General features: G+C 49.1%; 1 protein-coding gene across 1 annotated transcript; it reads left to right on the top strand.

The window, feature by feature from the left end:
- Window positions 1–391: 391 nt before the first annotated feature.
- LOC149347478 (uncharacterized) lies at window positions 392–15,156 on the top strand. Its single transcript, XM_089587145.1, has 5 exons — window positions 392–803; window positions 3,277–6,339; window positions 8,509–8,665; window positions 12,263–12,521; window positions 14,766–15,156. Exons 1-5 carry the CDS (start codon window positions 763–765, stop codon window positions 15,059–15,061), a joined length of 3,816 nt encoding a protein of 1,271 aa, XP_089443271.1. The 5' UTR covers window positions 392–762; the 3' UTR covers window positions 15,062–15,156.
- Window positions 15,157–15,773: the final 617 nt, after the last annotated feature.

Genomic DNA, 15,773 nt, shown 5'->3' on the forward strand with positions numbered 1-15,773 from the left:
GGTAGCACCTTGCGCAAAGCCTATTCCTAGAGACCCATATTCCTATATACTTCATATATATGCGGCTTAGAGGGTCTCTGTGTTAAAGCGACCGAGGTCACGTCAGGCGAGACGTAGTATCAACAGCCCAAGCGTCGCGCTGCGTCTCAGATGAAGAAAGGAACCGCAGCTCCCCCCTCCCTTTCATTACGCCAACTCGCTCCAGCTTTAAAAATAGCGGGAATGCATCTTCGGGGCGTCGGACTCTGGCAAAAGCACGTGGGCTTCCCTCTCACCCTTCCCTAGTTTACTCACAAAGCAAGCACGTAACGCTCGGTGGAGGCGAGCGTCTCCCAAAATAAACGGCCCGCTTCTCGCTTTCTCTCTTCCTGTCTTTGCTTCTCCAGAGCTACACTGCGACAGGTCTGGATGCACACACACACACAGACACACTCACTCAGTTATCCACTTTCCAAGCCAGTCTGGCGGTCGAGGATGAGCCACTGCGGAAGAAAGCCGGCATGGTGGCCCGAAAATTCCGGTCTCTGAGGAGCGTAAACTTAACAAGGCAGCAGCGTGACGCAGTTTCAACATGTGACGTTCACAACGTACAGGCCTCTGCAAGCGCTCCTGGATGTGGACGGTCCGTCTTATCAGATGGAACCCAGTGATCGGCGGTTAGAGGCAGTGTCTTCTTTCGGATACAGTAGAAGCCCTTTCAACGACTACCTTAGCGGGCTTCGGATGTAAGGATTGTCCCGGACCCGGCCTTCAACTACCAAGATGTACATTCCCACGCTTCTGAAGCGATTCCTCCCTCGCGGGTAAGTATAGCTTCTAATTGGCTAGGGGTAATGACGGTAGCAACTGAGTTACGCAAATAACATATCTTTGTAGTTCCTTATACACGCATAAAGCAGGAACGGAGGTATTTGTGAGAGTGGTCTTACTAGGGACTTTAATGCCATCCGTAGTGCAATGAAGGCTTCAGTGAAACTCGCCGCATTCCAGTGCTTTGTTTGCGGTCTGCTGATGCGCATAAATAAGTGAGAGAAAGCCATGAGCTCTCAAAAAGTGTTCATATCTGGTGAGAAAGAGGCTCTTTAATGAAAGACAGCCGGCGTTTAAAAAGCGCTGATATGTAGCAGGGAGCAAGACCTTAGTTTGAGCTAGTTGGTGAATAGACGTCGCAAAAGGAATATAATGGCGCAAGAAAACGAGGACCAGAACACACAAAAGACAGGACAAGCGCTAACTACCTACTGGTTTTAATATCTCGAAAGAACTGCTTGTGACCACACGAAAGGGGTGTGGGACGGGAGAAGCAGATCTGCTACAAAGCAATGTTATCGCCGAAAAAAGTTCGAAATAACAAAGCAGGCAACAACGCCAGCAAACCATCTATACTATGACCAGGAGCTAAAGCGCTATGTCACTGTGCTGAAGGTTGAAATGGGCTTGATATTTGTCGTCGTGCATGCCTGCATAGCTTCCGCTGCCAGCGCTTCCCTTGCGTGATGTGCCAACAAGGATTTGTAAACAGGTACCCTGATATAGCGACCAGAATGGGCACGGAACTACAAAGCATTCGCAGAGCCATGTTTCCCCGCCATACCCCCCCCCCCCCCCCCCTCCCAAGGCTTCTGAACATTGCTCAGTGTTGCAAAACCCGTGCCGGAAACAGCATTGCACCTTAACCGGATTTTCGAGTCGCTATGAATTAGTTATCCGATTGGCCTAGCTACATTTACTGAATCTGGAGTTTCCGTATAAACCGTCATCGGTACAGTCGCGGGTAAAAAAGATTAGCACACATGATGGAGCACCAGAGCGCCGGAATGACAACGCGTGGCGCTGCGGGTGACGAAGAGGCTGATAGCGAGAGTGCCGGGCTGTTCCCATTCTACATTATTAGGGGGGTTCAGCGGACTGCCACGGACCAGCAAAGTTACTGGCTGAAAGCAGCGCTATCATCTATTGTTCCCGCGAGTTCCTTTTGACAAACCATCACGGACATAAAAAAAAAGTAATGAAAAGAAGCCATCTTCGCTCATGATAACCGAGCCAAAATAAATGTCGCATGCACAGTCACGTAGGGCCGGCACTTCAACGCTCGGGCGGTGCACGCTTGATAAAGCTTACTTCCTGCCGTCCCCCCTAGGCTGCAAACATGGAAACGGCCCGTTAGGCAGGTCTGCGTACCGCAGCGCCGCGTGGTGAGATATACCAATTCTGATCGCCTGTGATCTGTGCTAATATTTTTTGCTCGCGACTGTACGTGTTATCCTACCTACGTTAACGTAGTTAAAATGTTCTGGTGACTAAGAATGTTCTATATACTGAAATATCTTCTCAGTGATTATCCAAGTCTGTGGAAATAGCATCTTTTCGACACTGGTTAAATCAATAAATTGATGATTAAATCGATAAGCTGGTTAAATCGAATACAGCCATAAAATAAGCTTCTATACTATATACGAAAAATAAAACAGCTTGGAGCTGGCTTGCTTATTCAAACGGGCTATACAGACAAGCCAATCCCCCAGCTGGGGGCAGGATTCAAGCCAGTCCATGCACACATCCTGTAACGGCGCACTGTAACTTTACATTGTCTAATTTGCTCTACTCCGCAGGCCAATCTTATCGCAGTTTCTCCAGTTTAATTAACACCCGGTTTGTTAAAGAATGTCCTGCGCACCGCGACCCCTCCAGAATTAATCAACTTGACTTGAGAATGCGGAAGGCACAACAAAGGAAGGTTCTATTTCCTCCAAACATGTTGCGCGCTGAACATCGCGGCCCCTTACAAAGTCCTGACAGCTGTAGACTTCAGGACTCGGACAACAGCGTTCCGTATCAGTGAGCTGCTCGCGTGCTTGCTCCTCTTTGAATCTCTCTAATGTTTACTGTTTGCACGCCCTAACGTTCACTATTTCATACACACCATGATGCCTGTGCATTGTAACCCTTTTCATACGCCCCGCCGCGGTGACTCAGTGGTTACGGTGCTCGGCTGCTGACCCGAAAGACACGGGTTCGATCCCGGGCGCGGCGGCCGAATTTCGATGGAGGCGAAATTAAAGAGGCCCGTGTGCTGTGCGATGCCGGTCGAAATTTCCGGAGCCCTTCACTACGGCGTCCCTCATAGCCTGAGTTCCTTTGGGACGTTAAACCCCATAAACCAACCAACCAACCTTTTCTTACACTTCTCTCGTTTGAACACGCTTGGAGAGTATGCCTGAGGCCGACCCCTTTCCATTCATACACTTATTTTCTTTTTGTATCTTTCTATTTCAGAATAATTCCTCTGTTAGTCTACCTCAACCTATTCAACTTCACTGCCTCGCAAGACGGTTCTCTGCGTGAAGAAAATGGTGCCGACCCCTGCGACTTCCACGCGCTATGTCTGTGTGATCGAAGCCGCTTGAAAGCAGTATGCCGTGCTGTTCCCTTCACCTCCCTCCCAGAGACAAGGGGGTACTCTCAGGTGACCATCCAGCAATGCTACTCCCTAAGAATACTGAAGAGCACCGCACATCTCCGTCGAAGCAAGGTGTCGTCTCTTCTCATAAACGACAACCCTCTGCGCCACATCGAACATGACGCCTTCGCAAGCACCCCTAACCTGACCAATCTGGATCTGAGCAGAAACCGCTTGAGCAGTTTTCCAGGGCGAGCTGTTCTTCCCCTCACTCGACTTCAGCGATTAGATCTGAGGTTCAACAACATCGGCGAATTAGACGTGCAAGACTTGACTGCTGTGGCCCGTACTCTTCCGAGCCTCAGAAGCCTTCACCTTTCCAGCAACGCCTTGACGTCGCTCCCCAACGCCACGTTCTCTGCCTTCGGCAATCTGACCATCCTGGACCTGGACAACAACCACATCCTGCGAATCGATGGACGCCCTTTCCCGCCGTCTCTCGTGAGGCTTAACCTTACTGGCAACCTCTTGGAGCACGTACCTTCGCATGCGCTGGCCCATCTCAGGAATCTGTCTTATCTCCTTTTGGCCGACAACGCGATACAGCGCCTGGATCCCAACTGGACGCTTCCCACCGGCCACCTGGACACACTGAACCTTGGCCGCAACGTTATTTCTCAGCTCCCGCGTGAATTATTTGCTAACCGGAAGAAAGTCACGGTACGCCACTTTATATTGTCTGACAATTACCACCATGACGTGCCACCAAGCCTATTCAAGTTCTTGGCTCCGAGACACGTTTCTTTCTCTGTGAACCACATAGAATCGCTTCCAGAAGAGCTCTTCCAAGGCCTGGACGACGTCGTGACTAATTTGGACCTGGGACACAATAGACTCGCCGAGTTCCCTCGCGCCATAGCAAAGCTCCGGCGGCACCATACACGCAATACGCGCGATAACCGATTATCTCTATTCCGGCGTCTCCATACACTCAACATGCGCGATAACCGATTATCTCAGTTTAGTGAATACGACTTGTTTACGTGTCGGGTCAGCCTCCGTGTCCTTGACATTTCAAGCAATGATTTTGAATCAGTGCCAAAAATTGCGATTAAATTTCTGTCCAGGCTGGAGACATTGAATATGGCTGACAATGCTTTGAAATCTATAGAAAGCCAGGACTTCAAGCATGGCCTCGTTGAGCTTCTTACGTTGGACCTGAGTGGAAATAAGATAACGTACATCGAGGAGCATGCCTTTGGAGCGCTTTCGAAACTGAAAACTCTACGCATTGCATACAATCCTATAGCAGCGCTTGACCCTAAATGGTTTCCAACAGGATGCGCAAGTTTAGGAACTCTCGACATTTCGGGAGCCCGACTCGAATTGGGAACAGTGAACAGTTTCCTCCAAGCATGCAAAAGGATCAGCAGTCTAGATATTGCCTATGCTATGCTTCAAAACTTGGAACCTTCCACCCTGAACACCATGAGCGAGTTGGTCGTGCTGAACGCGATGCAGAATTATTGGCAGGCTGTACCAAAAAGCTGCTTTAACAGTACAACTCAGAGCAAACTGGCAACCGTAATTATTAAACGAAACAAGATAAAGGAAATACAGCCGTGCACTTTTAGCAATCTCGCACGTCTTCAAACCATTGACTTGACCGCGAACCTAGTCTCTCAGCTTGAGAGTAACACCTTCAACAAACTGCACAACTTCTCGAAGTTACGATTGTCTCACAACAAGATATCAGTGATCCACAAGGCAGCCTTACATGACGTTCCTCAACTCAGGGATGTTGACCTTAGCTTCAACAAACTGTCCGACTTCAACGTACAATTTATAGTTAACCATAATACGCATCACTCGCTTCACATTAATCTCTCGCACAACCAAATAAGCCACCTTAAGCTGAGCAACAGTGCCGAAGATTTCATTCTCAACGTGTCCTCTCTTGATCTTAGTCACAACATCATCGAAAGTATAGCTCCTCATTTCTTTTGGACAACACGTCTCAGTTTGAGCTTTCTCAATCTGTCCCACAACATGCTCGCTACAGTACCCGTCGAAGTCACGTCAGAACTGCCGCGTGTCAGAGTTTTAGACGTGAGTCACAACCAAATAGTCCAACTTTCTCCTAGAAGCTTTCAGGCGTCGTCCGACATCCATGTCCTCCATCTCAGCCACAACAAACTCTCCGCCTTGCCAGAAGAAGCCTTCGCGAGAATGACTCGTCTACAAGTGCTAAACCTGGACAACAATCAAATCACATCCCTTCCGGATGACGCCTTCGAAGGAACCACACTGGTCGATCTGTCTCTGTCCCACAATTCACTAGCTAGGCCCTTCACCAAAGCATTCGCACCCGTTAGATATAGCCTCGCACATATAGACTTGTCACACAACAATATAAAACTCATCGCTACATCAGAGTTTGATGGCCTCTTCAACCTGGAGTCCCTGGATCTGTCGTCAAACAAGATACTGGTGCTTCCAGCGCAGGTCTTCGCAAACCTCACGCGCCTGGTGACGTTGGATGTTTCCCGGAACCCTCTACTCCGTGTCGAGCCTCGTTCTTTCGATCTTCCTGTGAGTGTGCTCACCCTAGACGACTGCAACCTCACGTCTTTGCCCGATGTGAACGCGCCTAACCTCAGAGAGCTCTCCCTCAGTCGCAACTCCATCCAAAACTTCTCTGCCGCCTCGTTTGCCGGTCTCAGCAAGCTCCGGAAGCTGGACCTCTCGTCGAACCACATCCGCCAAATAGACTCTAGACTCTGGCAACACGTCACAGACCTGCGTAGCTTGAACCTTTCCAAAAACCCGACCAAAAAACTGAGTAGCGGAAGCTTCAAGCTCCTGCTGAAGCTTCATCACTTAGACATCACGCACCTGCAGCTGTACTTCCTCGATGCCCGCACACTGGACCCTCTCAAGTAAGGTCCGCCGAGCAATTTACGCATCTCTTTTAGGTAACGCCGACCTATACACTGTGTCATTTGCATCGATAGAAGCTTACCTGTTCTCAAGTTTCGTGAATGTTTAAGACTTTTAGTTTTGAAGAGGCCAGATTGGACACAGTGGTTTGTTTACAACGATCAGTAATGTAAAAAAGAAACAGCATGAAAGCCTACACCATGTTCCTCCCCGCTAGGGGTCGGTATATGCAGTCGTTTGCAGCGAGGCACATATTTTGTACAGAGCTGTTTATAGCGGATGTCAGCGCTTGGTGGCGTGTTGCAAAAATGGTCACATTACGATTATGATATTCGGTAATGCGTTACCACCGTGCATCTGCTTCGGCAGTTTAAGCAGCTGGACCTTGGCGGCACCGGCGCTGCCCTTCAACACAGGCTGCGCGTTTACGACTATTTTCACCAAGTATTGTTGCAAAAGCAACACTACGCGAGCCGCCGAGCCTTTTCGCGGAGCTGACGAAAGGCGATACTGCGCATGCGCGAGGCGCACACGGCGTCACGCGGCGCACAGCTGGCGCGCCGCCGCCGTCGCTGCGCGGCTGACTCAGAGGTGCTGCCGCCGCGCTCGCCAGTTGCGCATGCGCAGTAGCGGCGCATAGCTAGCGTGCCGGGGCCGCCGCCGCTGCCGTGCGCTCTCCATCGCCTCTCTCTCCTCGTTGCTTTCGCAATCCTCCAGGTTTAACCAGAGCTAAACCACCGCCAATTTTTTTTTTTACTCCTCCTATGACTTAAAAACGGCTGCTTTGTAGTCACGCATTACCGAGTATCGCAATCGTGCCCCTTTCACCACTTCCTTAATTATTTTCTGCTAGTCTGATGGTCCACCCGCCGTATATGGCTGCTACCACGTCTTTCCTTGGAACTGCTTTACAATTCCTATATATACAGACGCGCACAAAGCGTCCGAGAGGCGTTTCGAAACGTTGGGCGCCGTCTAACGACAACGTGTGCCACCTAAAAACAGCGAAAGTTCCACAGTGCGCCAGTCACGGCTATAGTGTACTAGTTCACTAGTGTACTAGTTCTAGTACACTATAGGCACGGCCTACGTGAAGGGGGCAGCCACGTGATCACGAGGAAGGGCTACGCATGGTCATGTGATCAAGGTGCTAGCGGGCTCCACCAGCAGACGACAAACGTAGCTCGAGCCACGAGCAGGAGGTGGAGCATTCGAAACGAAACTCCCTCCTAGTGTGACGAAGCTATTGCGTCATGGCAGTGTCTTCAATTTAGGTAGCTCAAAGTGAAAGGAAATCAGCTATCAGTATCACCGGTCGCTCTATGCCGTCGGCAGAGGAAACGGCGCGTCACGGTGGGAGAAGTTTCGCGCCGACTGTCACCGCCTAGCATGCGAAATTACGCGGATCAAGCTGAAAATTTGGAGGCAAATATTTCGGAACACGCACGTACTAGGAGAATTCTACTAAGTGGAATAGAGCATGAATAAGACTACCTCTCAGTTTCCAATATAAACATGCTGGCTTAGTTCAGTCACTACAAAGTTCTCTATTTTAGGTAATTAGGTGTCTGACGATGAAAGTTGTCTCATTTTGTGAAATAACATAACTCATGTACAGACGTGGATTACATTTACCTCTCAGGGCGTAATTTTAAAAAATCTGTAGAGCTTAAGTTTGATCACCCTGTACAAAAGTAATCATCGAAGAGACGTGGCAAATGTTTGATATACCGATAACGATAAGCTGGTGATGAAAACTAAATGTGTACACCAGTACAATCCGCCTTTTGTGAACTGTGGCGCCTTCTGGGCAGTCGCGAAAATTCGACTGTTACTGACTGAAAACAAAGAGACGCAGGCGCCATCTGGTTCCAAGAGGAGCCAGCTGCTCCTGCGAAGGTGCTTAACAGCTACCGCCATCTGTCGCATACGCCTGTGACTAACATGAACTGCGCATGCGCAATAGGAGCAGACGGTTTCAACCAGTGCTGCTGGAGGAGAGGCGCGCATACGCACAGTGAGCATGTGAAAAAGGATTCGGTTTGTGCTTAGTCAGCAATGCATGTAATGAATTCGTTTTGTGAATTGCTATGCCTAAGCGCGATTGATGTGCCGTTCGCACGCCAGGTGAATCCGCCATGCAAGTGAGACAGCCATTTCCGTTGCAGGTTCTTGCGGAGCGTAAGGACCAACACTTACTCCAGCGGAGCGAGGGCGTTTCGACTGAAAGAGATGCTGTTCCAGGTCAAGGCGCTGCGAAAGCTGGATGTACACGTAGACGAGCCAACTCTCTCTTACCAAATTCAGTGGGCATTCAGTCAGAAGGTGAGCCCGCCCGACAGTAAACGGCGCAGAGGCTGTGGTTTTCGGTCACTGACCACGAGGTAGTTAGATCGAATCCCGGTTGCGGCGTCCGCATTTCGAGAGAGGCGAAATGGGAAAGCAGGCCTTGTATTGTGTGACGTCGGTGCACTTAAAAAAACCCCAGGAGGAAGATATCCGGAGCGGAGCCTCTTCGTTTTTGTTCGCTCCTACCTTACTTCCTTCCCTCACGGCGCAGTTGACGTGTCCACAGTGAAGTGAGACAGTTACATGGTCTTTCCTTTCCTCATGAAACATTTGCAGTTCCATTTTGAATGAGTTTGCTGTTTGTATGCAATGGCAACATGTTTTGGACAGTGAGTGAGTGAGTGAGTGAGTGAGTGAGTGAGTGAGTGAGTGAGTGAGTGAGTGAGTGAGTGAGTGAGTGAGTGAGTGAGTGAGTGAGTGAGTGAGTGAGTGAGTGCGTGAGTGAGTGAGTGAGTGAGTGAGTGAGTGAGTGAGTGAGTGAGTGAGTGAGTGAGTGAGTGAGTGAGTGAGTGAGTGAGTGAGTGAGTGAGTGAGTGAGTGAGTGAGTGAGGCAATAAAATAACGAGTTTACGCCGGGCTTTGATGATAGGATCTTGTGTTTGAACAGGTACATAATAGGGCATGATGTTGGGCTAGTTGGTTTTCCATGTCTGAAAGAAGTTAGACCACAAAACAGGACGTACGAGGTCTGTTAGAAAAGTATCCGACCTTTGGCCGAAGAAAAAAAAATGGCATAACTGGAGCGTTGGAAACCTAATTACCTTCAAAGCAGTCTCCTTGGGACTCAACACACTTCTCCTAGATGTGCTGCCACTATTGGAAGTATTCCGAAAAGGCCTTTTTCGGAATGGAGTTTAGTTTAGCTCAGCTGTCGTTGCAGCCATAATGTCCTCTCTTGTCTGAAATCGCGCTCCTTTCAATGACCTCTTGATTTTGGGAAACAACCAGAAGTCGCAGGGGCCCATATCAAGAGAGTAAGAAGACTTGAACTACAGGGGTCTGGTGTTTCGCCAAAAAAGTCCTAATCAAGTGCGAAGAATGTTCAGGAGCATTGTCGTGCTGGATGCGCCAATTTCCTGTTGACCACAACTCCGGTCTCTTGCGCCGCGCAGCATCACGTAGGCGACGGATGACATTCCTGTTGTACTCTTTGGTCATTGTTTGACCCTGGGGCGTGCGTACTCGTGGTGTGCCACATAGCGAGAGTCCAAGAAAGCAGTCAGCATCACTTTGACGTTGCTGAGCATTTGGCAGGCCTTCTTTGGTCTTGGGGACGTGGAATGCTTCTAGTGTGACGACTGGGATTTGGTTTCCGGGTAGTACCCGTACACCCAAGACTCGTCACCAGTGATTATGATGTTAATGAAGTCGGGGTCACTGTTTGTGGAATCCAGCGTGTTCTGTGAGACTTCAACACGAAGCTGCTTTTGCTCCACCGTGAGCAGCTTCGGCGCGAAATTCGCCGCAACTCTCTTCATGTCCAAATGTTCGGTGATAATGGAATGTGCAGAAAAACTACTGATGTCCACCTCTTCCGCAATTTCTCGGATAGTCACACGACGTTCCCGCATCACCATAGCGTTCACTTCGGCAATGACCTGGCCATTTCGGCATGTTGATGGCCGACCAGAGCGTGGCTCGCTCTCCACCGATGTGCAGCCATCTTTAAACCAGTTGTACTATTGCTTAATTTGTGTGCTGCTCTAAGCATCATCACCGAAAACCGTCTAAATATTCCGAATGGTTTCCACTTGGCTGTCGCCCCGTTTTTAGCAAAATTTGATGTATTAGCGCTGCTCCTGTCGCACCGCCATTTTGCTTGCACTAAAAAACCGACGAGAGCATTGCGCACTACCTCACTCAAACGCTGCCTCCCAGCGACTGACGCTATCGGCAGGCGGGAAAAAATTCGCGCATGCGCACGACGGTTCAAGGTCTGCTGGTGCAAGCGCGCTTGTTTCATATCCATCAGGTGTTCGCAAAAAAAAATAAGGTCGGATACTTTTCTAACAGACCTCGTATACAGGTTTCTCCGTTATGAAAGGGAACAAAAAGTTTGCAGAAACAAACAAATTTCTGTAGTAAAGTTGAAAATGAATATAGATATTATACACCAAGAGGAAAACTAACTACAAAACAGGAAAAACTGTTGTTGTCAGCCGTAAATATGGAGTAATCGATAACTGAATGCCCAAATCTTGTTCCTTTTCATATTGGAGGGATCAGCACAGAAGATCCAACACGAGCGCTTTTTGCCTCTTCTGTGCGTGCGGTCTTTTGAACTAACTTCTGTAAGATTGTTTGACGCCGACAGGTTTTAAGGGTTTAACAATATATGTTAAGTCCTGGGATTCGCACCGCTGTTACCCAAAAGCATCTGATGTCACGTGACACTGCGCCAGTAGTCGTCTTCTTGGGGGAGCGCCTAAACGTATACGGTCTCCACCCGAAGGCTTTTCGACAGCTAGGGTTTGGAAAGCGTGTCCCCAGCTGTTCCTACATCGCGTGATTGACAGTTCGCTGTCTTTCCCATTAGCAGACACGACGGAATATGCTCCTCTACAAAAGTGATGCCGCGGTTCTCATTTAAAAGCCACGTCGGCTTTTCATTTTATAGGAGAGCGCAGCTGTAGCTTTATTTCCATCACGACAGCACAGTGTTCTTTTTTATTATTATTAGCACTTCTTTTTGCAACCAAGTAAAAATCTAAGCACGACAGTTGGCCCCATGGTATTCTAAAATATACTCATGCAGTAAGTCAAACCCTTGAGAGGAGGCTTGCCAGAAGTGAAAGGAACGCGGTTGTCAGCTTGACATGTCACTCTTCTTCGTCGTCATATGAAAAACTGTCCGCAACAGCTGCGTCGCACAATCGCGCGCAAATCCTATTTCAAATTAAAAATGAGCCAGATCCTGTTGATGTACAGATCAAAATGAGCCAAATCTCGTCGTGAGAGCCTTCTTTGCAAGCTTAAGCCTCATGCTTGGACTGTTTCAAGCATGTTTTGATTTCCCACATACTCAACAATTCTGGACAATAGCATTTTTGAACGGGAACTAGTTTATGAACGCATTTTTTTTTCATATAACATTTCATTATAACAATCAATACATCCTGAGCTGGTGAGCAGTGGCGCATTGGCATAAAGCAGGTTCTATGGCAGGTGTTGCCATTTCCTCCTTTCACTTTTGCATGAAAGACCACACACCAACCACCACCTTAACCTATAGCAGAGCAGCGCAGCACCGAAACACTTCATATCCATATATCCGCATTTTGCGTAATTACCCAAATCGACTTCCGCGGCGGCTGAATTTCTATGGAGGCGAAATTACAGAGGCCCGTGTACTGTGCGATGTCAGTGCGCGTTAAGAACCCCAGGTGGTCGAAATTTCCGGAGCCCTCCACTACGGCGTCCCTCATAGCCTGAGTTGCTTTGGGACGTAAAACCCCAATAAACCAAACCAAATCGACTTACATATTTCTTTAACATGAAAGCGTAAGTATGAACGCTATATGTAGCCGCGCTTTTTCCAGGCAGTGAAGCGCGGCTCTTCATTCCGCTGCGCAGATACGCGAGCTGAGTGTGACCGGGTCCAAGCTTCGCTCGGTGGCGGCCGACGCCTTCGAAGGCCTCCACCCGCACGGCCCCTTTACGCTCCGAGTGCGGGGCTGCCCGTTGCTCAAGTCCCTGCCCCTGGGCCTCTTGCACCGTTGGTCCGAGCTGCCACGGCTCAGCGTAGACCTGTCGGACAACGCCGCACTCACGGCGTTCGTGGCGGGAGAGGGCGACGTAGCTCGGGACAACCGGCTCTCCCACTACGTAACCAGTAAGTGATCAGCGCAAGTATTAAGGCGAAAGCCTTTAATGCCTCATTGTTGTCGACAGAGGTTTTCAGTTGGTCGAAATGGTTATAACGTCAGAGTGCGCGGATTCGAAGTAATGAGGTCAGCCACGGATGCCTGACGCCCCCTTTCGGAGCAGACGACAACTAATGAAATAGTTGACGTCCGCTCCGACAGGGGACGTGAGGCGTCCGTGCGTGACCACATTACATACCTCATTACTGCAAACAGAGCATTACTGCAAACCAAACTCATCGAAGAAGAGAGAGCGTCGTGCTAAAGAAGCAGTTAAAGTCGGCAGTAAAAGTGTGTAGTTGTAATGTGTAGTCAGAGTGTGTAGTCAAATAAAGCACTAGTACAACACAAACAGTCTCGCAGTCAAAGCCAAACAGTGCGCCAGGAAAATCTTTCGACTTGCAGCACTTTAGAGAGCCAAAGTGCCCCCAGAATTTTTCGTATGGGAGGTATTCGCATGACGCCACCGGGCGATTCGGTGGTAAGCACGCAGCTTCAGCGTCATGTTGAGCGGCGTCAGCCAAAGAAGGTGGTGGCAATACGCCGAGTAGACATGCGCGCGGACCTACGACGCGCTACATGTGCCACACAATGGCGACAGCTGTGACGTGGATGCAAGCGAGAAAGTGACAGCCGCACAGGTCGCAGTTTCATACACACCCTCTCCATATTCTTACTAACCCTATCTATAGTAAGATGAGACTTAAAAAAACAGTACACTCCTCTCGGATACAACTTAAGTCTGCAGTGAAGCTCCGCCCACATTCAGGACCACTGCACATAATTCCCCTGCGACAAAAAGTACTAATCCGTAAACTTTTCTTGTTACCTTAATAAGAAGCTAATCACAAGAAAAAAAATATAAGCCCTAGAGTTTTTGATACGAGGCTTGTCTATAATAAAGTCAAACAATATTAAGCGCTCATTTCACTTACATTTGCGATTGGCTAGTGAATACAGGAAGCCGATGGCCTGGCCCAGTGTAACCAAATGGCTGCTTTCTTTATTGGGGGGAGGGGGCGTGTGATCGCACTTGTCCGATCATTGTCGAAAGTGCTATGGTTGCTCGCCTAGATTCGGTCGAATTTTTGTCACAGGTGTCGGGACCAAAGAATGAGATAGATATAAACAACATATCTTAAGCGCTGACGATGCACAGGAAATATTTTCTTGCGCTAGGTTTTCTATCGTTTTGGTTCAGCAGCGTTTCTCGAGAGCGCTTACAGCTGAGTATATTTCGCTTCCTTACATAAAAATCTCAGATGATAGCGCTCGTGCTCCTTTCCCCGTGTTGCTTAAAACAAAATCGGACGCTTTTAGCATAGCGCGTGCCGCCACCCCTACTGCTCCAATAATGCGCATGCGCATTCTACACACTCATTACTGAAGCACACCATCATCATCAGCCTGACTACGCCCACTGCAGGGCAAAGGCCTCTCCCATGTCTCTCCAAATAACCCTGTCCTTCGCCAGCTGCGGCCACTGTACCCCCGCAAACATCTTAATCTCATCCGCCCACCTAACTTTCTGCCGCCCCCTGCTACGTTTGCCTTCTCTTGGAATCCACTCCGTTACCCTCGAGGACCAGCGGTTATCTTGCCTTCGCATTACATGCCCTGCCTATAGCCCTGCCTATAGTGAACTAGACTAGTTCACTATAGCCCTGCCTAGCCCTGCCCAAGCCCACTTCTTCCTCTTCATTTCAACTAGGATATCTTAACGCGCGTTTGTTCTCTCACCCACTCCGCACGGCCTTGTTTCATTTTAGAGCGCAGCTCTTAGGAGCCCGTTGTTGTTGCTGCCTCTGAAGCAATGGCACATACCCATGGTGGGGGAATGGCCAGTTTGGTGCACATTCAAATAGGAGAAAAATTCCTGCATTCCGCGTTGCAGACGTGATACCGTCACATTTGATTATGAGGTGTTCAATTGTTTCCACAGATCTACCACACACTGCGCATGTGTCATCATCATGGTTGAATTTTTTCTTTTTGTAGCTGCGCGTTCTAAGACACCCTGACCTAGCTTCAAGGAGTAGGGCATTGCCTCTTCAGTTATCATAGAAAAATTCCTTCCCGATCTGCTTTTTAGTAGGCATTAGTAGAGCGAAGCGCCACCTGCCAGCCGTGGCAGGTAGTATCTGCCGCGGCTGAACAGCTGCGCTCAAATTTCGCATCACTGACTACCGTAATCGTCTGTCAATTTTTCGCAGGTTCCTTCGTTCTCAGAGGAACCCCATGGTCTTGCGACTGCCACCTACTGTGGTTCCGGCGGCGCCTGCGACGACAAAGGCGCCACCTGTCGCGGTCATCGGGAACATCAGACGACCTCAGCCCCGAACCCCTCTGCACTGTTCCGGGGACGGGCGACAGGACCATCAGCATTTACGAACTTCGGCTGGGAACTCCCTACTGCGCAGGCGATGAAACTGGACGTGGAAGCGTCGCTGCTCGCTTCTCTGTCGCACACTGCATTGTCCTAGTCATTGCAGTACTGCGCATGGGCTAGCTACTACTTGGTCACTGAACTATGCGACATTGGCCGTGAATGCATGGGCATTTGAAGAAAGCGTTGAATTTAGTAAAGCACATCTTCGACGGTGATATGTCGTATGAGAGTTCTTGTAGACCTAGTTCGTACAGGCCACCTGAAGCACCAATGAACAGCCGGCTCCATTTATGTAGTGCATATATCGTACCTCTGTACACTTAATTCTGCACAACTCAATTCTACAGCATGACTGTTCACTGTGAAATTATACTTGTAAAGCAAGAATACATGGAAACAAATACTCACACCACGAGCACAGGCGCATGACGAGGTAATGTCACACAAAAAAGAAACATGCCCTAATGATGCCAAGTAAAAACACTGCTTTGCGTTGCTACAGCAGCAACAATAGACCACCCAGTGTGCTTTAAAACATTCACATGCATTTCAGAGCATTATTGGAAGCCTGGTAGCACCATGCACTTTTCGGAAGCCATCTTTCCACTCACAAGATACTGCGTAACAGAGGCATGCGAACTGCTCCAACCCAGTCGAGAAGCTAACTTGTTATTAGCCTTTGCAAGACCTTCCTGTGCATGGCCACATTTCTCGCTGGATTGCCGAGTGCATGTGTGGAGACCACAGAAGCAGTAGCACAAGAATTCTGCATACTTTTGTAACAGCCGAACTAGCTCGTTCCGACTCTATTGTGCAAAGCAAAGAAAAGGTC

The sequence above is a fragment of the Amblyomma mixtum genome, chromosome 4 (genome assembly GCF_055824585.1).
Source record: "Amblyomma mixtum isolate Tamu chromosome 4, ASM5582458v1, whole genome shotgun sequence".
Taxonomy (NCBI): domain Eukaryota; kingdom Metazoa; phylum Arthropoda; class Arachnida; order Ixodida; family Ixodidae; genus Amblyomma; species Amblyomma mixtum.

Bases quoted from the DNA above. Each gene is read 5' to 3' on its own strand.
- LOC149347478 (XM_089587145.1), top strand. From the start codon at position 763: ATGTACATTCCCACGCTTCTGAAGCGATTCCTCCCTCGCGG. The intron at 6,340-8,508 runs GTAAGGTCCGCC...TTTCCGTTGCAG, and splicing joins CGCACACTGGACCCTCTCAA to GTTCTTGCGGAGCGTAAGGA. The intron at 12,522-14,765 runs GTAAGTGATCAG...AATTTTTCGCAG, and splicing joins GCTCTCCCACTACGTAACCA to GTTCCTTCGTTCTCAGAGGA.